This window comes from Leucoraja erinacea, chromosome 32 (assembly GCF_028641065.1).
Source record: "Leucoraja erinacea ecotype New England chromosome 32, Leri_hhj_1, whole genome shotgun sequence".
Taxonomy (NCBI): domain Eukaryota; kingdom Metazoa; phylum Chordata; class Chondrichthyes; order Rajiformes; family Rajidae; genus Leucoraja; species Leucoraja erinaceus.
The window spans coordinates 12636389-12662886 of record NC_073408.1 but is presented as its reverse complement, the minus strand read 5'-3'; the positions used below and the strand labels follow the sequence as shown (position 1 = coordinate 12662886).

Below are 26498 nucleotides of genomic sequence, written 5' to 3'. Positions count from 1 at the left end.
ACCGCATCACAAGGAGAACCCGATGGCTTAATATGGGAAACCACATCCTTTAAATACGATATAGTCACAGGCTCAAACTTGTCGAATACCACCAGGCAAGGGACCGTAACAGAAGGGTCAGTGGCAGGTGTTGAAATGTGAGCCCTTAAGGAAACAACCAAAATGAGCCACGTCTGTGCAGTTGGGAGCTATGGATGAGTGGTGGAATATTGCGTTGGGGGAAACGGTTGAGTGGTGGAGTATTGCGTTGGAGGAATGGGGCCCAATGGGCCGCACCTGGTCTAGTAATTTATAAATTGAAGATCATTCTACTTATAGCCTGAATAATTTTGTTCTAAAAGTACTATTTAAATAAAAAGGCTTGCATTTATACATTTGAGTTTTACAACCTTGGCATGACCTAAACCAATGCAAGATATAGGTATTTCTAAACTACAGTCACTCTTGACATTTGAAGTGCGGCTCTTTGCTTTAAATCTACACACAAGATTACATCAAGCAAATAAAATGAAGCAAATTACTAATTGGACTCTGCAAAACGTGAAATTGTGCAATATGAACAAATGTATATATACAAATCCAGCAAGTTGCTATGTACAAAAGATATCTCTAAGAGGATACTGACCTTCAACAGATCCAATGTCAGTCAATTGGAAAGCTGTTTAAAAATGGTAACAAAACAAGTGCTGCAAATATTCAACAGATACGTTAGCATTCTCCGGAGTGAGAAACGCATTTGAGGAACAATATCTTATCTTCAGCCTTGGGTCCACTGCACCCCTCAGGTCTTGGTAATAAATCCAATTATTTCAGATACCACCTTTTCATTTTTTAGTGAGAATGGGCAATTCTGATGCAAGATTTTCTAACTTCACTCAGTTTTTTCTCTCTGTAGATGATATGTTGGATTTCGGACTTTTATTTCAGACTTTTATTTCAGACTTCCACTACTACTATCAGACTTCCACTACTGTTCTGCTTCATTAGGTTCCAATGTTATTTTGTTTATATTTATTCTTCCTCCAATTATCATAATTCTTCCACTAATTGGCATGGCTCCAGAAGCATGGTGTTGTCTGGACAACCTTGGTTTCCACCCTATCACAGACATTCCCTTCCTTATCTATAGCCTTTCCCCTCCCTGCAACTTAAAACACATTTGTTATCACATTTCTCCACTTCTGATTAAAAAAAGGTTACTAACCTGAAACATTCACTCTCTCTCTCTCTCTCTGTATGATGTTGCCTGAACTGTTGAGTGTTTCTACCACTATGTTTTCATTTCAGCTTTCCAACATTTGTAGTGTTTTTCTATTTTCAATGTTTAAAAACAAAATTTACAATTTAGCTGTTCGTAGTAACATTTCTATTGAAGATGTCTTTTTTTAAGTGTGAAAGGATAAAAGGTGGCACAACAATTTTCTAATCTAATGCTACATGAAAAGATTTAATTAAAAAAAAATTCTTCACAGCGAACTTCGCACTGAATGATAGGGCTCTGGTGAGTGTTGTGGAGCAAAAAGATCTAGGTGTACACGTGTACAGTTCCCTGAAAATGGCATCACCAGTAAACAGGGTGGTAAATAAGCCATTTGATACATTGGCCTTCAGTGAGGGTACTGAAAACACAAGTTGGGATGTTACAATAAGTTGTACAAGATGTTGTTGAGGCCACACGTGGAGTATTGTGCTCAGTTTATCACTCTGCTATAGGAAAGATATCATTAAACTGGACAGAGTGCAGAGAACTGTTACAAGGATATTGCCAGGAAATGAGGGCCTGAGCTATAGGGAGAGGTTGGGCAATCTGGAAGTTTATTCCTTGTAAAGCTGGAGGCTAAGGGGTGATCTTATAGAGGTGCTTGAATTCATAAGGAGAATGCTAGGGTGAATAAACAGTATTTTACCCAGGGTAGGAGAAATCAAGAGCTAGAGCTCACAGGTTTAAGATGAGAGGGGAAAGATTTAATAGGAACCCAAAGGGTAACCTTTTCAAACAGAAACAGGGTGAGTATATGGAACGAGCTGCCAGAAGCTATTTGAGGTAGGTACAAGAACAACATTTAAAAGACACTTAGACAGGTACATGGATTGGAAAGGTCTAGAGGGACAAGGACCAAATGGGACTAGCTTAGATGGGGTATTTTGGTCGGCATGGCAAAGTTGAGCCAAAGTGCCCATTTCCAAGCTGTATGACTGTATCAGTAATAAGATCTAACCTTACCAGGCACATGGCCGAGGAGAATAAGGCATGGATCATCTTGCAGAAATTTGTTTTCATAAATTTACTTGATGTTAGTTTCTATCAGCAACCCACCCCTATTACAGTGATAATATAATTTAGGCACGCAATCATGATTCTGACTACCATCAATCCCAGGACTGGCCCAACTGCAAGTCTGATCTCCGATATAATTGGCACAACTTCAATTTCACATTGTCCTTGAATAGACTCAGGGCTGAAATAGCCTTCTTCCATGTCATAAGGATATGTTGAGCAACCACCCCCGACTCCAGGTTCAATCCGTCCTAGCCGAACCCATCTCTTTCAGTGGCCCCTCAAGCTATCCGCAAGCTATCAACTTATCTGCCATCTATCAAACCCCCTCCAAATCAACACTGGTCTAATGCTCTTTTCAGGTGGTTAAGTTAGTTGTGCAACCAACCAGTAAAATAATGTTTACACTATACCATCTAACATCTGAACACGTTGAACTGTATACTTCCAAAAATATGAAATGTTGACTGGTTGAACTGATATGGACCATTCAGCCACCCTTTGATTATCAGACAATGATCACCTAGCTCACCACCTTGATAATGTTTGATACTTTCCCATCCTTATGGGTCAGTACCATACCAGTAGATTTAAACACGAAACTAGAATATCAAACAATCACATCAATATATTGTCACTATTTAAGTGGGTATCGTTAAAATGAATGTTATCAAATGAGGATGGATATATATACAAGGATATCCAATAGTCAGCAGGAACATGATATTCTCTTGAGACGAGTTACACATTATTGAGAAGCTTCCATACTATCCTTTTGTATTACGTCAGAAAGTTCATCTTATCTGTTTTGCACCTGTATGTATCCAGGAAATAGGAAGCTGCAGTGTCTGTAGCTTCCTGTGCATTAATAAGCAAATAAAGAAGGTAAAGCCATAAACAAAATATCCTTTATTGAAGGCAGTTACTCTCAACCAAGCTACAACAATGAACTGGAAACATACCACATGATAACAACCAGTTCTTAAAGATAACCTCTTCATACAAAATATATTTAACATACGCAAATCCAAAATTAAGATTCTTTCCATACGTTCAACTTGACAGTATCATAGCACTATTATGTGAAACAGCCAGCAACTGCTATGCAAATTAAATGTAGAAATTGAGAAGCTGTCAATGAAACCTGACTCTTCCATAGCCTATACTACAGCGCTGTGTTCACCTAGACAGTTGGCACAGAATCAAATTTGACAAGATCTTCATTTTTTCATGCACCATTCTTACGGTTACAATCATTCGTATCCCTTGTTGAATAATGTTGAATCAAGCTCCATGATGTTATCAATCCATGATCACTGCTGAACAACCTTTCCGAGACAGCGCACTTGCATAAAATTATTAAAGATCAACACAGCTCAAACCTACTTTATTTCAATGGAGAAGTTAATAAACTAGAGAGCTAAAGGTTTAGGATAATTGGTAAGAGTATTTAAGGGAGCGGCTAAGGTCATGAATTTATTTGCCCATGACGATAGTGCAGGCAGAAATCCTCAATACATTTTTAAAACACCAGAATTAGTATTTAACATCCAAAACCTTCAGGGCTACGGATGGAAATGTAGAAAGTAGGATTAGCCTAAATAAATCGTTTTATTGATCCAGAGTGGACATAATGAATTGAATGACCTCCTCTGTGTGATGTTAATTTATATGATCCCACCACACCTTTTTTACTTCCCCTCTTTGTGAAATTTCTTTCATCAAGGTCTATTAGTTATTCTAATCCCCTTGCTTCCTTCTAATGCTTTGCGTTCTCACAAACCACACTAACAAATTTAAAGCTCGACAGCAAGTTACATCTTTTCCTATCCTTCACCTTTCATCCCATCTCATAACTAGTCTCATCTGCATCACCATATATTCACTGCAGTCTTACTATTTTAAGCTCATCTGTGTTTATGATACTGATTTGTGCACTGAAAGATTTCTACATCAGTGTAAACATACTACTCTAATTGTCTTTCTGCAAGATATTTGTTCAAGGGATGTAATTTGTAGAGCTTCCCTCTGCAAAAAACCCGCTTCAAAAAATCTAAAAGACCTTTCTGCACCGTCAAGCCATCTTCCTGCTCGGAATTCACTACCCTCCCATCTTTTCCTGGAATACAATCTCCTCCATATCCATAATCATAGCCAGCTCTTTGTTCCCACTATATCACAGGGTCTTTACTCCCGTATTCTAACTATTACAAATGAGACAATTTCAAATAATTTCCTTGCTTCATTCTTCATACAGCCGCTATTTCTTCATTATCTACTCCCAGAAAAATATTTAAATCTCTTATAACTGCAGTGTCAAACTTGCAACTACCTCGTTTTTCACCCAATCATCAGGGCCATTCCATTGCTACTAACCTGCATCTACTCATTTACTTTTATTAATTTCAATATTAAAATATTCTCTCTTGCTCTCATTTTAACCATAATTCTTAACCTGTATGCCCCCTAATCTTTTCTCCTATATAATTATAGAAAGAGGTTATAACAGAAAAAGAAAATGCCAGTAATGCAGGTCATGTAGCAGCTGTGGAGAGAGAGAAAGATAAGCAATATTACATCTTTGAGGGAAACTTTCATTAAGCTGTCAGCAGGTTTAGCTGAACAATATAGGAGCATTAGCAAATCCTGTTCTTTGCAATCCTGCTAATTCACTTAATTATCCAATGATTAGCTGAGAATCCAAACATAATTCCTGGCTTTTCTTCTTCATGAAATGACTTGGATTACATACCCACCATCTACACCTTCATCTTCAGTGATAATTTTTAGTTGCAAAGAAAAAGCAATTCACTCATATGCCGCTTACTTCCCTTTCTATTGCTAAATATTCCCAAATGTTTTTTGCTGCACTGGGCAAGAAATAACAGCATATAAAATGTGTTCTCAGTCACTATACTAATTGCACGTTATCTGCTTGCATGTTGAACTTCATTTCTGAAATTCCCAATTTCAGAAACGATGAGGTGACAAAAATTATGAAATCTGGTAAAAAAGTTAGTGGAACGAAATAAGGGAGGGATGGTGAGCCAATAGCAACAGTGGGAAGGAACTATGAGCCCAGTGTGATTGATGTATGGGTAATGAGCAGGTGGAATAAATGGAATAGAGGAAATAAACTGGCTGTTAGAGGACTGGGGAGAAAGATTGTGTGAGAGAATCTGGGTGAATCGGATGGAGAGCGAAAGGGACACAGGGGAAGTAGATAACCTGAAATTGAAGAATTGAATGGTCATTCCATCAGGTTGTGGATTGCCCAGACAAAATATGAGGTGCTGTACCACTAGTCATCTTTTGAACTTAGCCTGGCTGTGGTGGCCAAGGTCAGACAACATTGTTGGAATGAGAAAAGGTGTTAAAATACCTTGAAACTGGGAACTGAAGGTGGCCACGGTGGAAAAAGCACAGGTGCTTGGCAAACCAAATACTCACCAAGGGGGCTACATCTATCTTACCTGGAGGTCTGTTCAGTCCCTGGATGGAGAAGAGGAAGATGGTGTAGGGAAAGATGTGACAATTCCACGGGTTGCAGAGGTAGTGGTTCGATAGGGGAAGAGATGAGTGGGCAGAGAAACCAATCAGTACATCCTATACATACTTAGAAGTTCGATAAGAATATTGGGTAATAATGAGCACATCGGCCATTGGACAGTTTTCTATGTAATTGCATTAATGTACAGGGCCCAGAACAGATTATCAGAGATGTGTGTGCCCTGGAACTTAAATATTGACTCTCTCCACCATCGTTATGTTGATGACTCCGAATTGTCTTCCAAATTATTCTTGACTCCCAACTATTCTTCCAATAATGTGACACCTTTGGTAAATTTAAAGATAGCATTGGAGCAGCGAAGGTCTACAAAGCCATGAGCAATGCTTTTTTTTGTGATGGTATGCATCTGTATGGCATATAGGCACCTCTAAAAAGTTAACTAGATTTTTAAACGTTTAGATTTTTTAATATTACAAAATCTTTACTAATTAAATATAAAATATATTAATTAGACCCTCACAGTTCAAACAGCATATAATAATAATAATAATAATATTTATTTATATAGCACTTTTCAACAAAACCAGTATTTGAACCAAAGTGCTTTACAGAGATTGATTAAATTAATTGAACAGATCAATGCAATAAATCCATACAAATCAAAAAAAGAGAAAAAAGAGAAAAAGAAAAAAGACACAGAAACAGTACACTATAGAAATCAACATGAAACGTCCCCCCACAGCAGAATTCACTGTGAGGGAAGGCACCAAAAATATCCAGTTCTCCCCCTCATAGTCCACCCGAGGTCGGGGCCTATATCTGGCCTCCTCAGCCAGCCCGGTGTCTTCAGGCCCTCTTGCCGTGAAGCTGGATCATCGGCGTCGGTGAACATCCATCAGCGGCCAGGACTGAAGCGGCCGCTTCCCCCCCGAAGACTGCAACACTTGACCAAAGTTCACAGGCCGCGCCGGCCGAATTCCCGACACTGGCGATCTCGGATCCCAGGATCCGCGGTGCCGTCAACGGTCATCCAGTGCCCCGGAAGTTCGATAACCGCAAGGCGACCCGGTAAGCACATCGCCCATTCCTTGTAGATGTCCCAGCATCTACACCGCCGTCGAAGCTGCAGTCCCCGCAGGAAACGCCGCTCAGCGCTGCTCCAGTTCGACTAGGCCGCACAGAGAGGACGAAGATGCGGTTCGGAGAAAAACCGCATCTCCGACCAGGTAGGACTGGGGTTAAAAATAATTTCCCCCTTCCCCTCCCCCACCCACCACATAAAATAAGACCTCCAATAAACACCTGATATGAACAGGACTAAAAATAAAAATAAATAAGGGTGAAAGGACGGACAGCAGGAGGAGCGGCCATACACAACGGCGCATCACCCCCGCTGTCCGCCATCTTGAATATAGGACGACAATCTACATTCGACACCAAAAGCAAGGAACAATATGCATACGAGCACCATTTTACCTAGACACAACTGGTCATAGATATAGAGATTGGAGAGCAGGGAACTGAGCATATAGCCTTGAGGTGCTCCTGGTTAGTGAGGAAGAGATGCTGTTGCGAATTCAAACTGATTGAGGTCAAACCGCGTGTAAGTTGAAGATGCAATTACATAGGGAGGAGCAGAGGTACAATTCTCTGAATTTGACAACATGTTTGGAAGGGGTGATGGTGTTAAACAACAGCCCAACATTCCTGCTGTCCAAGTGGTCCACACAGAGTGGAAGACAACAAAATCACCCTCCATCCATCTGTTATAATGATAAACATATTGAAATGGGTAGAAATGGCAGGAGTAGATTTGTGTTATAACCAACTTTTCAAAACACTTCATCACAATGGGCACAAGTGTTGCCGGATTGTAGTCATTGAGGCATGTAACCTAGCTCTTTTAAAGTACTAGAATTATGGATATCTTATGGATAAGCTAGTGGGGACCTCAGACCATGGCACTGAGAGGTTGATGACGTCCATTGAAATTCAAGTGAGGTTTGTGCAGGCAGTAAGAACACAGCAAGGTACACCCTGGGCCAGACATTTTCCAGGATACACCTCAAGAAGGATCGTCAGGCGTCGGCATCAGAAACCGAGAACCATGTCCTTAAGGGATCTGTGGGCATATGGAGGTACATCACCGTTCTCCCTTTCAAAGTGAGCATAGAAAGTAGCAATGTTACAACATTTTGAGATTTTAAAAATCAAGTCTTTAATTTATCCCATCAGATAAAGCATAACAATAAGTTTAATTTGACACCCAATTCACTTTCATATCTTCAGTATTAAAAATGTTATGGCCATTTTCATACTCGGAAATTGGCATCTTGTTCCCCATTGCTTTTTCATCGACTTAACACAAAAGCTGTGATCGAGAACATTTAAAGGCCGATAGCTTTCTTAAAATTTAAGAGAACTGAAAGAAATTTTCAGTTATTGTAGATTGAAGCATTCTGAAACAAATATGAAACAATCTTACTTAGATGACTTGAAATTAAAGCATATAATTAGTTAGTTACCTAATTGTAGCTAATTACAAAATTCAATTACTAGAACTAAACATCTATCCATTTCTTAAGAATAGATTAACATTTTTAAATAGCCTAAGTGTCCAAATAACATTCACACAAAAATTCAGAATATAACATAATTTTTAAATCTCATTGTCATGGGTTTATAGGCCAAATGGAAGGAATTTAATGTTTAATACCTGTAAATTAACGGCCATTTAAATCAGCTTGCGAGTGGGTTTTACTGGAACGGGACCATTTATAACGTTCAGATGCGGTGAATCTATACCCCCATATCTGCAGCAAATACACTGTTGGTTCTTCAGGGTGGAAAAATCACCATTTCGCAACGTAAAATGTGAATTAAATACATCTTAAGCAACACTTTTATACATAGAAACATAGAAAATAGGTGCAGGAGTAGGCCATTCGGTCCTTCGAGCTGCCATCTTAACTATGTGTACACTTGATAGATGTGGCCCGCCATCCACTCAGTCATGCATCCTGGCCCCTATGCAGAACAAGGTTGCCGCTCCTGCTTTACATCCACCCGAAACACCAAATGACACCTCACTTCAGCATCTCATCTATTTGTGCAGCTCTTCCCTAACATAGTAACACTAGATTTTTGTGTCCAAGGTCCGAGAATGGAATTTGAACTCACTAGCTTCCAGCTATTATAAAATAGTGAACACACACTGAAAAAGAGAGTTAACTATTTATCTCCATTCAGGCATAGTGTGCAAAGTTCTTGGAAGAGCTGAAATGATGATTTTATAAATGTTGTTAGTGTGTGAATTTTCATATTTATTTCTGACTGGTTAAATAATTGGTCAAACAACAAATCCATTACTGTTTGTAGGATTTTGTTCCCTGCAAGCCGACTGCTGCATTTCAGAGTTACAATGACTGCATTTCAAAAAATATTTTGTTGGTTGTGAAGGACTTTGGAATGTTCGGAGGTTTAGAAAAGCACTAACTATGCAACATCTTTTCTGTCTATTACAACTCAAAAGAACACAGAGTTCTCCCAGTGTCCTTGCCAATGGCCTTCCTTCAGTAAAGCAAGCCGAGGAACAAATTATCTGATTAATTATTCATTTTTCATTTGTGGAAACTTGCTATATGCAAATTAGTTACTACAGAGTCTGCTCCTGAGATGTAATCTAATGAACCTAAAACATTATAGATTTTATTTTAATTTTTATTTGTATGTACACTAGATGGGGACATCACCAATAATCCCAGTATTTATCACTGATTGCCACTGAACTGAGAAGGCAGTTAAGAGTCAAATGCTGACCGTTTTGAATTCACAAATAGACCACGAGTCAAGAATGTCTAATTGTCTATGCACCAGGATCAGAACAATGACATATTTGCAGTTTTGCAGGAATATTAAAACAAAAAATACATATACACTAAACAATAATGAAATAAATTAAGTTATGCAAGGATAGTAGATTTACTACCCTGAAGATCACAAATCAAGCAGATTTATTTCACATAATCCAGTGACTCCACGTTTACCATTCCCAAGACTAGATTTTCATTCATTCCAGATTTATTTTATTAGTTTAAATAAAATTCACTAGTTGTTTTCATGGGATTTGAATATGTGTCTCTGGAACCTATGGTTCAGAACACTGCCTATTGGTCAAGGGACTTAGCCACTAATACTACTATACCCAAGAGTGTCCCAAGATATAAATATTTACAGTATATGTTTTTAATTTTGCAACTTTTATATCTAACTTCGATGCTAATCCGAACAACTACAAAAATGACAACAATTTTATTTATGCGCCTTACTTCAGGCAAGTTCCCAAAAGTAACAGAAATATAGGGCAAAGAAAAGTGTGTAGAAAATCCTTGACTTTTAGAAAAGTGAATAAGGACGGGGGGGGGGGGGTGCAGTTATAAACTATTTTTGCTTCAGCAACGAAGGAAACTTATGTGTATTAATTCAGCTTGCCATCTCCAAAAAGACTTTCATTATTTAAAAATAGCTAAATTGCAATTATTTGGAAATTTACATTTTATCTCACTCTTTGGTGTGAACTGAAAATTGGTGTTACCATATGAAGGCAATATTTTTCTGTAACAAAAATGGTAAATAGCATAATGTCAATTGAACTCAAGCTAATTTCCAGTGTCATATTATAATCACAATAGAACAGGTCACTGCATCAAAGAACTTATTCTCCCAATTTGTAACGATCAAAATAAATATAATGCAAATATAAATAAAAACAATTCAAATAAAGCACTATGATTATTTTAACAACATGAACCATAATTCACTATTGTTAAGGCACTGACAGGATATTGCTAGTTATTAATCAACCTATATTACATATATGACAATGCTAGAATTAAACACTGCGCATTAAAGAAGCTTGCTGAAGTCATTAGCTATTTAACAGGTAGACAAAAATGCTGGAGAAACTCAGCGGGTGAGGCAGCATCTATGGAGCGAAGGAAATAGGCAACGTTTCAGGCCGAAACCCTTCTTCAGACCTTCTTCAAAGTAAATATGCTATTTAACAGTTGTCAGATGTGCGATTTATACGTAACCATCATATTGTAATTTTTTAATCCAGTTCCTCGCAAAATGTATTACAGTTCTATTCATATAGCACCTTTTACAATATTCACCACATTTACAGCCAATGAGGTATAGTTGCCAATTTGCCCTCTTCACAAGCGGCAGGTATTTTAGTGATGCTGGCTCAGATTAGTCAGAATAACACAGAAAATTCCCTTCTGCTATTTATCAAAAATATTATTGTATCTTTCAGATCCACCTTAGAGAACAGAATGGCTTCAATTTGAGGACCAGATACAGTGGCAAAAGTATTCGTACCCCTTGAACTTTTCCACATTTTGTCACGTTACAACCACAAACGTAAATGTATTTTATTGGGATTTTATGTGATAGACCAACGCAGTGGCGCATAATTGTGAAGTGGAAGGAAAATGATACATGGTTTTCAATTTTTTTTTACAAAAAAAAACTGAAAAGTGTGGCGTGCAAAAGTATTCAGCCTCTTTTACTCCGATACCCCTAAATAAAATCCAGTGCAACCAATTGCCTTCAGAAGTTACCTAATTAGTAAATAGAGTCCATTTGTGTGTAATCTAATCTCAGTATAAATACAGCTGCTCTGTGAAGGCCTCAGAGGTTTGTTAGAGAACATTAGTGAACCAACAGCATCATGAAGCCCAAGGAACACACCGGACAGGTCAGGGATAAAGTTGTGGAGAAGTTTAAAGCAGGGTTAGGTTATAAAAAAATAACCCAAGCTTTGACCATCTCACGGAGCACTGTTCAATCCATCATCCGAAAATGGAAAGAGTATGGCACAACTGCAAACCTACCAAGACATGGCCGTCCACCTAAACTGACAGGCCGGGCAAGTAGAGCATTGATCAGAGAAGCAGCCAAGAGGCCCATGGTAACTCTGGAGGAGCTGCAGAGATCCACAGCTTAGGTGGGAGAATCTGTCCACAGGACAACTATTAGTCGTGCACTCCACAAATCGGGCCTTTATGGAAGAGTGGCAAGAAGAAAGCCATTGTTGAAAAAAAGCCATAAGAAGTCCCGTTTGCAGTTTGCCACAAGCCATGTGGGGGACACAGCAAACATGTGGAGGAAGGTGCTCTGGTCAGATGAGACCAAAATTCAAGTTTTTGGCCTAAATGCAAAACGCTATGTGTGGCGGAAAACTAACACTGCACATCACACTGAACACACCATCCCCACTGTGAAACATGGTGGTGGCAGCATCATGCTGTGGGGATGCTTTTCTTCAGCAGGGACAGGGAAGCTGGTCAGAGTTGATGGGAAGATGGATGGAGCCAAATACAGGGCAATCGGAAGAAAACCTGTTAGAGTCTGCAAAAGACTTGAGACTGGGGCGGAGTTTCACCTTCCAGCAGGACAACGACCCTAAACATACAGCCAGAGCTACAATGGAATGGTTTAGATCAAAGCATATTCATGTGTTAGAATGGCCCAGTCAAAGTCCAGACCTAAATCCAATTGAGAATCTCTGGCAAGACTTGAAAATTGCTGTTCACAGACGCTCTCCATCCAATCTGACTGAGTTTGAGCTATTTTGCAAAGAAGAATGGGCAAATATTTCAGTCTCTAGATGTGCAACGCTGGTAGAGACATACGCCAAAAGCATTGCAGCTGTAATTGCAGCGAAAGGTGGTTCTACAAAGTATTGACTGAGGAGGGCTGAATACTTTTGCACGCCACACTTTTCAGTTTTTTATTTGTAAAAAAATTTGAAAACCATGTATCATTTTCCTTCCACTTTACAATTATGCACCATTTTGTGTTGGTCTATCACATAAAATCCATTTACGTTTGTGGTTGTAACGTGACAAAATGTGGAAAAGTTCAAGGGGTATGAATACTTTTGCAAGCCACTGTATTGCCAAAGATTCACTGTCCATACCACTTAAGTTCACTGCAGCCCCAAATATAACAAGTCCAAATCTATTGTCCAACCACGTAGCCGGACATCTCAAAGCCAAGCAATGCTTTGCCCTGTGTAGCACTGACTTCAACTATCATCTTCAAGTGACCTGGGCAAACAGAATAAACTCTGCCAGTAAATCTCCTCCAGAAACAGGTGCAGGTCCTCCACAGGTTATGACAGTGTTCCTTGCCCGAGAACTGTTCGTAACCGGAACAGTTTGTAAGTCAGAAATCTGACCACCCTGCCATTATATGTAAAAATATAGGCTAACTAAGGACAATGTGTAGTTATACCAGGACTTTTAACTCAAGTCAGTTGGATATTGCTGCAAGCAGTGTTCCCATATGGCAGAAAATGCCTGCAGACCCCCAGCAGCCAACAAATTCATCCTCTCAGTCTCCCAACACTTGTTGTTATGTATGTGATGTACATTAATCAGGCTGTCCTAACCTGGGGAGCACCTATAGCAAAGTCATGCTGCCAACCTCTTGCCTTCTGTCAAAACAGTGTTCCCTTTAAAGAGTCTTAAGGGCCTGTACACTTGCCGATTTTTTCAGCGACTGCTGGCATCATTGACTGACGTATCAGGTCACCGAAAAATTTGTGTCGTAATGCTGCGGTGACGCGGCATGATGATGTATGACATGCTGTGTTTTTTCAAGTGTCGCAACATTTTTTTTGTCGCCGCTGGATTTTGAAATGTTCAAAATCTTTTGGCGACACTGATATGACGCCGGCAGTTGCCGAAAAAAATCGCCAAGTGGGACAGGCCCTTTAAGGTCCTTAACATTCAAAAACATGAAAAGTCATTAAATGTCATGTCATTTAAATTATCGAAAAAATAATGGAGGCAATAACAAAAAAAAATTAAAATTGCAACAACCTGCTCTAACCTTTTATGCTCTTAGCTATAATATGCCTATTCAAATCAATGGGTACAGAAATCTAATCTGGAAGAAGATTCCACAGTAGCTGTTCTAGTTTACATGATGGGAAAATCGCAGCATGCTTCTTTGCACCATGCTGAGATTTTGCACCATGTTTAATTGCAGAGCACAATCAGGAACTTAGTAGCAGCCATCATTCAAATGTTGACCTGATGTGTTATGCTCAACTCTGGAGTAAGATTTAAACCCAATATCCTCCTACTTGAAGACATAAGAGCCACATCCACTCAAGAACATGGCGAAAGGGCTGTTTTGCAGTCCAAATTATCCTGAAATCCAACATCATAATGCTGCAGATTTTTCAAGAACACAAATTTGAAACACCCACAAAAGCTTTGATCATCTTCAAACCTAGAACTTAAAAGTAAAATATTAAAATGAGCTCTGTACACAAATAACTGAAAACTTAAACAAAAATGCAAATAATGTGGAAAGTAACTTTCTCCACTGCAACAAATGTATCACTAAACCCGGGGCAACAGATCTTGCACAGACTCCGAGGGCCAATACACTAACGTCAGTTTTTGGGAATTCCTCACACATGGCACAGGTGGGCACTGTATCCGACCAGTAAAATCTGATAATTATATATTTAATGACACGTGAACAGAAATCCAGGACATAATGGCATTTAAACAGAGTAAATGCCAATGGTACCATTTGGAAAATCAAGCATTTACCAACAAATTCTGAGTCATTTATGCACAATTCTAATCAGCTAGTCAGATTTGCTGAAGAAATAACCACAAACGAATGATACAATGCAGCAAGCACTCCACGTCACACTTTACCATGATTTGTACATTAATACTATTGTCATTCTCTCCTCCTAAAGGACCTGTCCCACTAACGCGACTTTTCATCAACTGTCTTCGACCTTCATGCTCGAGAGCACTCGCGGACATTTAGCATTACTAGTTGGTTTTCCTTGGTTCTGAAAACTCCAATGAGCCAATTAAAATGCCCAGTCAGCGAAGGAGATTGCCTACGGCTACCGCGACTGCCTATAAATACATAGCGATCCCACGCCACTGCACTACGAGTTCAAAAGAACCATGCCGACCAATTTTTACTTGCAGAAAATCTTTCAGCATCCTGAAATATTTTCCTCGACCATTTATAGCCAAGAATGATAGCTCACTAGTTTGGGGAACAATAAAAAAAAAAATCATCCTTCACCCGTTCTCCCCGTGGGTTTTCTCCAAGATGTTCGGTTTCTTCCCACACTCCAAAGACGTAGAGGCTTGTAGGTTAATAGGCTTCGTATAAATGTAAATTATCCCTGGTGTGTGTAGAATAGTTTTAATGTGCGGGGATCGCTGATCGATACAGTCTCAGTGAGCTGAAGGGCCTGTTTCCACGCTGTATCTCTTTTTTTTTTGTTTTTTTTTTGTTTATTTTATTAGAAGTTAATACAGCACAAAACAGTACAGTGGCACCTAATTTTAGGTGCCAACTATGTAATACCGTAATCCATTCTATGTACAACCTCTGGTTTTATGTTATAAGAAGGAAGTAAGCAGGACAAGAAAAAGAAAACAATAGAAAGGGGAAAAAGTGGAAAAATAGATGATAGAGAGTAGAAAAACGTGAAGTGTGTATATAAAAAATAAAAAAAAGGAAGAGAGAAAGTGGAAAGTAGAAATAGAAGAGAAGGCCCCTTAAAAGATAATTTTTCAAATCTGTATTCGGAGATGTAGATCTATCCGCGTCATGAACTGAAATCAGCAATCCTTACGGTACCGCTGCATCACATGATTCCAAAAAGTCGATGAAAGGAGACCAACTCCTTAAGAATTGGTCATATTTATCTATTAGTCGGAGTCTCATTTCTTCAAGGCGTGCTATGTCCATCATATTCCTAATCCACATTTTAACAGTTGGTGTGGTTGTATTTTTCCAAAATTTAAGTATCAATTTCTTTCCAATTATTAACCCATAATTTAAAAAAACATTTTGATCTTTATTTAAATTGGTATCTTCTCCTATCCACGCTGTATCTCTAAACTAAACTAAAACTAAACCCACACTTTAAACATAAAAGCAAGAAAAGTGATGCACGAGTAGGCCATTCGGCCCTACGAGCCAGCACCGCCATTCAATATGATCATGGCTGATCACCCAGAATCGGTACCCCATTCCTGCTTTCTCCCCATATCTCTTGATTTCTTCAGCCGTAAGAGCTAAGTCTAACTCTCTCTTGAAAATATCCAGTGAATTGGCCTCCACTGCCTTCTGTGGCAGAGAATTCCACAGATTCCTAAATGACCTACCCCTTATTCTTGAACTGTGACCCCTAGTTCTGGACTTCCCAACATCGGGAACATTTATCCTACATCTAGCCTGCCCAATCCTTTAAGAATGTTTCTGCAAGATCCTCTCTCATCCTTCTAAATTTCAGTGAATCCAAGCCCAGTCGACCGATTCTTTTATCATATGTCAGTCCTGCCAATAGCAATAATGTCCTTTCTCAAACTAGGAGACCAAAACTGCACACAATATTCCAGGTGTGGTCTTACCAAGGCCCTGCACAATTGTAGTAGGACCTCCTTGCTCCTAAACTCAAATCCTCTCACAATGAAGGCCAACATACCATTAAATTTCATCACTGCCTGCTGAACCTGCATGCTTACCTTCAGTGACCATTTACAAGCACACCCAGGTCTCATTGCACCTCCCCTGTTCCTAATCTGACCGTTCAGATAATAACCTGCCTTCCTGTTCTTGCCACCAAAGTGGATAGCATCACATTTTTCCACATTATACTGCATCTGCCATGCATCTGCCCACTCACCTAACCTATCCAAGTCAGCCTGCAGCATCATAGCATCCTCCTCGCAGCTCACACTTCCACCCAGCTTTGTGTAATTTGCAAACATGGAGAACATTTTCCCTGCATCTAGCCTGTCCATTCCCTTAAGGATTGTATGTTTCAATAAGACCCCCCCCCCTCATTCTTCTAAATTCCAGTGAATAAGCACAATCGATCCATTCTTTCATCATATGTCAGTCCTGCCATCCCAGAAATTAACCTGGTGAACCTACGCTAAACTCCCTCAATAGTAAGAATGTCCTTCCTCAAACTAGGAGACCAAAACTGCACACAATAATCCAGGTGCAGTCTCACCAGGGCCCTATACAACTGCAGTAGGACCTCCTTGCTTCTATACTCAAATCCTCTTGCAATGGCCAACATGCCATTTGCTTTCTACACTGCCTGCTCTACCTGCATGCTTACTTTCAGGGACTGATGTACCAGGACACCCAGGTTTTGTTGCACCTCCCCTTTTCATAATCTGCCACCATTCAGGTAATCTGCCTTCTTGTTCTTGTCACCAAAATGGATAACTTTACATTTATCCACATTGTACTACATCTGCCCACTCACCCAACCTATCCATGTCACTTGACCATTTTCCTAAATATAATGAATAAGTAAGGAGGGTCTGAGGTTTTCAACCCATGTCAGCACTGTCCTTGTGGACCCATAACCTGAGCACTAATATAATTCCAGACTTAGCCCAATCTTTGAATATACTTCACATCCAAGTAAAGGGCCTTTCCCACTTTCCCGAGTTATTCATGAATTTCCTGTAGTTTTCAAACTCGCAGAATGTTCGTAATATGGCCGTCAGAGTCCGTGGATATATCGTAGCGGCTCGTTATGCCAGCTGTAGGTACTCGGGGCATCAGGTAACCCGGGACGTTTTTTCAGCATGATGAAAAATGTCCATGAGTAAAAATAATAGCCCCAAGTACCTATGGCTGGCATAACGAGCCGCTACGATATATCCACGGACTCCTACGGACTCATTACGAACATTCTGTGAGTTTGAAAACGCGGGAGAATTCGTGAATAAGGAGAATTCATGAATAACGTGCCGTTAATTCATACAGAATTCACTACAGTGAAATGCAAGGCGTCCCACTTTAGTGCTGTGAATAAACTCTGTGCATCCTGCAAATGTCTGGGCTATGTGCCAGGGAGACAGAATTAATGTCTATTTTGACAGAAGCTTATTTAGATCCATGCTATTGAGCAGTATGAAAATTATGAGCCACATATATCAGGTGTTGCAATTTCTGTAGATTTTTTACAGTTTATAACGCTAAGATACTCCAATTCAAAATTGAAGACATATCAGCAAACTAAGAGTAGCAACAAAAATAACCATTCACCAAAGCAAATTCTAAGGCAATCTTAATATGACAAGCTTCTTGAATTTCATAAAGAACTAAAAATAAGATATTGTTTTATTGCACAGTTGAAATCTGCTGTAGTGAGTGCATTTGCAAACCCCAACACATTTGAAATACTAAACCTTATTGCTGTCTGGCTGACCACATTCAGGAAAATGTGCAATACAAGCAGTCAAAACCATGTGCTTACACAGTAAATGGTCGGCCTCTGAGGTAGTGTTGTAGAGCAGAGGGATCTAGGAGCACAAATGCATGGTTCCATGACGGTCGAGTCACAGGTCGATAAGGTGGTCAAAAAGGCTTTTGGCACTTTGGTCTTCATCAGTCAGAGTATTGAGTATAGAAGTTGGGAGGTCATGTTGCAGTTGTATAGGACATTGGTTGCTAACAAGTCATCAATGCCACATGGTGGAAAATCAATAATCAAGTTTGAAGTTCAAGGTTGACATCAATAAGCATATGTGCCTTCAATGAGGTGAGTGGACCTCCATCATGTGGGCATTGGAGCTCTTGTGCACAAGACAATCTCCTTTTCAGCTGGTTACAGCAATCAAAAAACTTTTCAATTTTGTAGAAAACCACTTTAAAAATGGTAATTCATAGGCATCCACTACTTCACTGTCTGGGTTAAAAATTACAATGGGAAGTACATTTCTTAGTTGCTAGACAATCGTGCATACAGTGCAATGTTTTCGGACAAAAAGTTAGGTCATACCAAGGGCATCCTCCATCAAGTTATATGGCAATAGGAATGTGAAAAATAGGAAACAATCAGAACAGATCTGGCATCTCAAACCTGGACATCATGAACTGCTGTGGACCATCAGAAATGCACCATTTGATAATCTGTAACTTCATGGCACAGTGAATCCCTTTAATAATAACATCAAGCTAGGGGAACAACCTTTGTTCAATGAGTACTGAAGCATATGATAGCACAGCACCAAGCATATCTGAAATTGAGTACCACAAGTGACAATGTCTCATCATTCCAGTACAATCTTGATTTTTTTCTATGTTCGCTTCAAAAAGGGAGGATAAAAAATTCCCCAACGTACCCAACAATATTGTGATCTCAGTCTCAGAGGCCAATGTCAGAAGATCCAGTGTCTTACAAGAAGTCCAGGTTTGTCTCCAGAAGGTCATAAAGAATGCAAAGATACACTTTTGGTCTAAATTGGAAGCTCGGCAACTGTAGCGTGGCTTGCACACTACCATAAGGTGAAACCGAGTACCTCAAGTGACAATGATGCATCACACGCGGATGAGCTCAATGCTTTCTATGCTCACTTTGAAAAAAAGTAATGCATCTTCACAACCTCCTAGATTCCTTGATGACACAGTGGGCAAATGTTTGGCAGATGCAATATAATGTGGATAAATGTGAGGTTATCCACTTTGGTGGCAAAAACAGGAAAGCAGACTATTATCGAAATGGTGGCCGATTAGGAAAAGGGGAGATGCAACGAGACCTGGGTGTCATGGTAAACCAGTCAGTGAAAGTAGGCATGCAGGTGCAGCAGGCAGTGAAGAAAGCGAATGGTATGTTAGCTTTCATAGCAAAAGGATTTGAGTATAGAAGCAGGGAGGTTCTACTGCAGTTGTACAGGGTCTTGGTGAGACCACACCTGGAGTATTGCGTACAGTTTTGGTCTCCAAATCTGAGGAAGGATATTATTGCCATAGAGGGAGTGCAGGGAAGGTTCACCAGGCTGATTCCTGGGATGTCAGGACTTTCTTATGAAGAAAGACTGGATAAACTCGGCTTATACACGCTAGAATTTAGGAGATTGAGGGGGGATCTTATAGAAACGTACAAAATTCTTAAGGGGTTGGACAGGCTAGATGCAGGAAGATTGTTCCCGATGTTGGGGAAGTCCTGGACAAGGGGTCACAGCTTAAGGATAAGGGGGAAATCCTTTAAGACCGAGATGAGAAAAACATTTTTCACACAGAGAGTGGTGAATCTCTGGAACTCTCTGCCACAGATGGTAGTTGAGGCCAGTTAATTGGCTATATTTAAGAGGGAGTTAGATGTGGCCCTTGTGGCTAAAGGGATCAGGGGGTATGGAGAGAAGGCAGGTACGGGATACTGAGTTGGATGATCAGCCATGATCATATTGAATGGCAGTGCAGGCTCGAAGGGCCGAATGGCCCACTCCTGCACCTATTTTCTATGTATCTATGACACTTTTATTTAATTCTCTGAAGCCAATGTCAGAAGATTCTTCTTCGGGGTGATTCCATGGAAAGCATCTGGTTTTGTTGGTTCTTACAGCTTTCCCGGACTGGCTTGAGCCTTCGCAGACATCAACTTGTTAATACTATGGTTCAAGGTCTCCATATGCTTCAAGAAGACTTCATAATTCTGGTGCCCAAGAAGAGCAAGGTGACATGCCTCAATGACTACCAAACAGCAGCAAACAGGTCCATTGTGATGAAGTACTTCAAAAGGTTGGTTCAGATGCAAATCAACTCCTGGCTCAGTACCCCGGCCACATTCTAATTTCAGAAGAAGGTATAATAGCCTGAAAATTGATGTACAGGTTTTGGAGCAGTTTCTTCCCGACAACGATCTGGCTTTTAAACTCTACAACCTCCAAGTAAGCTCCGAACTACGTAGACTTGGGAGGCAGTCTTTTGTCTCTGGTGTTTGCACAGTACTATGTTTACATATCTGTTGTGCTGCTGCAAGAAAGAATTCCATTGCTCCGTTTTGGGACATATCACAATAACACATTCTTGACTAATATTTGAATGGGTTGCCTCTGGGCTTATCAGGGTTTTTGCATTATGAAACTATGCAGCAAATTGTAGCATTTTATCTTTTGTGAATGCAAACACCACTTCTTAGTCCTTTGAATATATATTAAAGGATTGTGGCCATTAGGCCATATTTTACCAAGTGTTCAATTGAAGGAGATGACACTGTTAGTAAGATCATGTGAAATAGAAGCAAATGTGTCCCATTCCGCCCCTCAACTTTCAATTACCTAATGGCTGATCTTTTACTTCAAAGGCACTTTTCCGTACTAAATCTTATCCCTCAATTTTCTTAACATGCCAAAAAAAATTAAAACAGAAGTTGAAAATATGAAGATTCAGAGAAAAATATTTATACAATATGTAAGAGAAAGTAGGCATTCCAGGCTGACCTTTAGACAACGGTTAATAAATAAGTGATCCATACATTCTTAAAATCGCATAGTAAAGTTTCTTAAAAAGAGTGTCGAGCAATGGTTATTTTTGCCTTAATCTGAATTTTTTTAAATTTTTTTTAGTTCAAATAATCCTTGCAAAGAAATTTAATGATTTAGACCAGTATTTAAAAAAAATAGGACATTACTGAAGAATATTCATTAGACATGTTTAAATTACTACTCATATTTCAAATATAACAACTCAAACACACTAACATGTAATCAATAAATAACGACCTGAGAAAGTACCAGTCCATAAAGTTCGTTATAAACTAGCATTTTTGTATATTCATCAAAAAATGTAAAATTATGTTGCTTTTCTGCCACAAGTTAATTTCTTATTACATTACTATGATCACAAATCAAATAAACCAAATTTATCCCAACTGTAAAGTCAAAGCTAAATGTTTGTACTTTAATATTTCATAGTCACATGGATTCTTCAAATACTCTTTTTAATATAAATGGTCGTGCAATATAGGAAATAAACCAATGCAAAATTTGAATAAATGTACTTGTCGTGCCAATTATCCAGAGCAACTTACTACACTATACAACATATTCCTTAACTTTTCTTTGAATTATACTTGCTGTGTGCATACCATTTCCTAAATTTTCTTTTTACAATTTCAGTTTCAGGACTGAATTTATTGCAATATTAACAGTATTGGCAATATGCTGTTTGTCATGCAAATACAAGTGCAGCAAATATCGCCAGCCCCAATCAATTTCACCCCAGGCCAAAATAAAACAGGATTCTCAGTTCTTTAAGTATATTCTGTTGAAGATCGTTGAACCTCTCACGCACTGACCAAGAAACCAACAAATATATTAAAGTCTGACAACAATAAATACAAAGACCAAAGACAAACTACAGTTCATCCAAATATTGGCACATGTTTAAGTGTGCAGACAAAAATGCTACCATTAATACTGATGGCATAATCTCATAAGAATGCAAAAATAAGGCAGTCCATTAACACAGTACAATTTCACACTGGAAGAATCATCCTTCAAATGTTTCACCAGCTCATCAAAATCTAAATTATCTATTTTCTCTCTACTATAACATAATATTTGAGGATGTTCTGTGTTAATAGCTGTGGTACTTGCTCTGCTTTATGAGAAAATAATAAATAATTATACAGTAGTAATCAAACATTTCAAATGGGGTTCATCATCACTAACTGGACCAATGGAAGTATTATATATAGATACAAGAAGCAGATACAAAATGTTACTTACATCATAAATTTCAAACAACGGCATAAATAACAATCAATATTGAGCAGTATTACAAAAACATGCTGATAAAATTATGACACTAATGAATACCAAGGAGTATTCCAATATCAGGTCATGGATGACATAAGCAAAGAACAACCCCCCAGATTAAAATATTGCTTTTTAGTCACACAGGGGTATGCTTTGAAATTAAATTTTACCAGTTACTTCATCATATGTATATTTCTGCACTGATGAATTGATCATATTGCCAACATTACTGCAAATCAATTCAAATGTGATTTGTAATTAAATGACAGCCAGGAGAATATACTGTCAACTAACATACTGTGTGTACTGTATTTGTTTTAGTAATTAAAGGGAGGATATTTTCAGAGGTATTGGTGAACCAGAGAATATTGAGCATGATATGAACAAATACTCATCTTCTCAAACATAGATAGATCCTTGGATCAATTACAAACAAATGTTTTGAAAGAAATATCAGTGCACCAGTAAAATAGTTACAATTTGGTACCTATAAAATGAACTTGTTTACAAACATAAACTGTCAACATAGTTGGATAGGTTTATTGCTTATTTTACTACCCAAGGTTTCAACACCTTTGTTGTGGGATTATTCTGCAGGGTCAGGAATTTTAATTTACATTGAACTGCAATCAATGTTGGTTCTATTACATAATAAATTGCACAAATTTGCCACATGTGTACCAGAATATGAATTGAATACCAGTGAGGAGAATAACAACATATGAAGAAAGTTATTAGGCACCAAGATGTAAAATCACAAATCTTCTCAAATGATGAAAACTACAATTCACGAAGGCACATTGCAATTATTAACAGATCATAAGGAATGAACACATATAATATATAGTTTAAACAACTAAGAACTATAGCCACACTAAAATTATATCGCCATTGCTACATATGGAAAGTACCACTGCTCAATCGTAGAGGTCGGGAAAATATGACAAATACGAAAAAAAAACAGCTGTGTAATGCGTGTGTTTGATCGATAATTACAAGGCAGTAACTGAAATGAAATTCTTACAGTTATTATTTCAAGGAGTGTTAGATCCAACACTTTCTGGAGCACGCGATGAAAGCAAAAGCTGACCTGTCAAACCAACTTGTCAAACTAAAAGTTTAGCATAATTCCAAAATAATTCCAATTCACGCCTGGTGATCTTAACACGGCTTGGGAACTGCCGCGTTTTGCCATTTTTAAAGTACACCAGCAGCACCAGAGTAACCGACCCCCATCTCCATCTCCCTCCACTTCCACCACCGAGCACCTGAGCCCTGGAGAACCCAGCGGGTTCCAGCCCACTCTAGTCTCTCCTACCTGAATTGCCTGGAGCCGACCGGGGAAGGCGTTTTGTTCCTCAGATGCTGGACCTGCTGGAGGGACCTCAGCGAAATGTTCTTGAACAAACTGTCCTCAGCCGCGTCCTCCAGCTTCAGCTGAGGGATGATGTGACCCGGGTTGGCGAAAGCCATGTTATTCTAATTTGTTTCCCCCTTTCCCCCACCACCCCCTTTGGAAATGAAGACAAAAGCTGACACGGCGATTGATTATAATTCCTCCCAGCCGGCGTGTTTAATGCTGCGTTATCTTCCCCCCCCCCCCCCCCCCCCCCCCTCCCCTCACGGTGCCGGAGCGCAGAGTCGCGGGCGATGGACAGACTGGTGCCGCTTGGCCGCTGCCGCGTGCGCGCGCGCGCACATGCGGGAGCCGCCGAAGCCGAACGTTGGGCGCGCGGCCGCCGCGGCTGCAACGGTCCCCGCGCGCGCCGCCGCTCCCCCCCCCCCCCCCCCCCCCCCCCCCCCCCGCGCGCGCGCGCCGCCGCTTCCACCCGCGTCCCCGCGCGATCCTGGCGCTCCTGTCCTTTGTGCTTCGCCTAACTTTGCACCAGTCTCTTAGAACATGTGTTGAATATCTTGCATGGAAAAATAGATGGATATTTTTAAGACAAGAGATAGATTGATTCTTGATTAGTACGTTTGTCAGGTTATGGGGGGAAGCCAGGAGAATGGGGTTGAGTGGGACAGATAGATCAGTCATGATTGAATGGTGGAATAGACTTGATGGGCTAATTCTGCTCCTATCGCTTATGAACTTATCTCCAAGACACACTCACATTTGTTTAAAGTGCATGATCCATGTGCTAAAATGCATTGTCCCGTTTATACTGTCAGACTGCAAGATAAATTAAGGTCTGATTTTTGAATAAAACATAAAATCATCCTTAATCCCTAATCCTGGCATCCCTGCGCAAACATAATGCTAAAATATCACTACGAACAACTCTTGGGAGAAGTTACTGAAACATCAATTAATCAGTTTTGCAAACTACATTTTAGAAGAAATAGTGTTTGTGTTTCTTGTTTTGTTCATGCGAGATTCGTTATACTTCATTTTGGAAAATAAATAAAACAATTTGAATCAGCAAATGCGAACCATCAGAAGAGTTACATGTTCAAGATACAAGAGAATCTTGAAGAAGAGTTACATATGTAGATTAATCTAAGATACTATCTAAAAAACAATTGTGTCCTGTTACTGCATGTGCATTGTTAGTGAAGGGCAATATTTTAAGAGCAATTGTGCATTACATATCATTAATAAACCAAAGAAGGGTCCTGACTCAAAATATCATGTATTGAGTCTGAAGAAGGGTCCCGACCCAAAATGTCACCTATCCATGTTCTCCAGAGATGTTGCCTGACAGGTTGAGTTACTCTAGCATTTTGTGTCTTTAAAAAAAAATAAGTATCTGCAGTTCCTTGTTTGTACGTATTCTTAAATATTGGGGTTTTTTGTCAATGGACATAATGTCTTCAAAACTGAATCATGTAACACCATATTCTTGTTTACCATAAGATTGATTTGAAATGGAATGGATGAAAATTAAGGATTTTATGCAAGTTGCACAATGTCAATATTTTCATTCTGGGGCCTTTCCACATTGCCTGCCTAGATGCCACTTCCATAATTTTAATTGTGCAAGCTGTAGATGAGACACTAGCAAAGAAGGAAGTTTTCACAATGCCTGTTACATTTGCTTCTCTGTAACTTTAAGGGAACTTCCTCTTCAGATTCCAAGATGGTGTTGAGAACCCAACTCATGTGTGCACTTAAGATAGACATAAAATGCTGGAGTAACTCAGTGGGGCAGGCAGCATCTCTGGAGAGAAGAAATGGTCGAGACCTTTCTTCAGACTGATCTTTGAGGTCGAAACCCTTCTTCAGACAATTTCCCTCTACCAACACTCGCTTCTGCCTGGCAGAGCTAGTCTCCACCCTGAACAACTTCTCCTTCGACTACTCCCACTTCCTCCAACTCATAGCTATGGGTATTCGCATGAGCCCCAGCTATGCCTGCCTCTTTGCAGTTCCAGGCGTACACTGGCCTTATCCCCGAACTATCTCCGCTAGAAATCTTTCCTACACATGTGTGCACTTATCAGTTTTTCTTACCTGAACTTTTGACCCCATCCCAGCGCTTGACTTCTACATAATATTAAAAGTTCAATTTTGCTAAGTCGTAGGTTTGTATGCAGTATGTCCTCATAACGTTGAAACAGTTCAAGTGGGACCATCTTCAGACTGGGTAAGTTGTGTTTCAGGTCACTTAGCTGAAGAAGAGCACCGACCCAAAATATTGCTTATCTATGTCCTCCAGAGATGCTACCTGACCCGCCAGGTTATTCCAACACTTCATACATAAGATAAATGGGACTTCAGTTTAATATTTGATCTAAATGATAACAAATTCCCTGATAATGTAATACCTTTATTTGATTGCACTAAAGTTCCAATCAATCATGCTTAGGACTCTGGAGCAGGACTTAACCCACAATCTTCTAACTCAGAAACATCCGTGCTACTGCTGATCCATAACTGACCATGTAAAGAGGGCCAGGACAATGTGCATCAGCAATGAAATTTAGTGGGAAAATATGAGCTAAAAGCTGTTGATAGGAATGTGGTGTATGTGATAAATGGTAACACTTCAATAAAAGGGAAGGGAGAGACTCTGGAGATTAACTGTAGGAGAACACTGGCAAGGCATCACAGGTAAACAGATGGCATCCTGGATTT

At 39.5% G+C, this 26498-nt stretch overlaps 1 protein-coding gene across 2 annotated transcripts in view; it reads right to left on the bottom strand.

Moving 5' to 3' along the window:
- Positions 1-24060, bottom strand: part of gramd1ba (GRAM domain containing 1Ba) — a 360885-nt gene extending 336825 nt beyond the window's left edge. Inside the window, exon 1 of one of the 2 annotated variants that reach the window (XM_055660784.1) lies at positions 23739-24060. In XM_055660784.1, the coding sequence (XP_055516759.1) occupies positions 23739-23893 (155 nt within the window). In that variant the 5' untranslated portion in view covers positions 23894-24060. The remainder of the gene's footprint in view (positions 1-23738) is intronic. The other variant, XM_055660783.1, reaches the window with a different exon arrangement.
- Positions 24061-26498: the final 2438 nt, after the last annotated feature.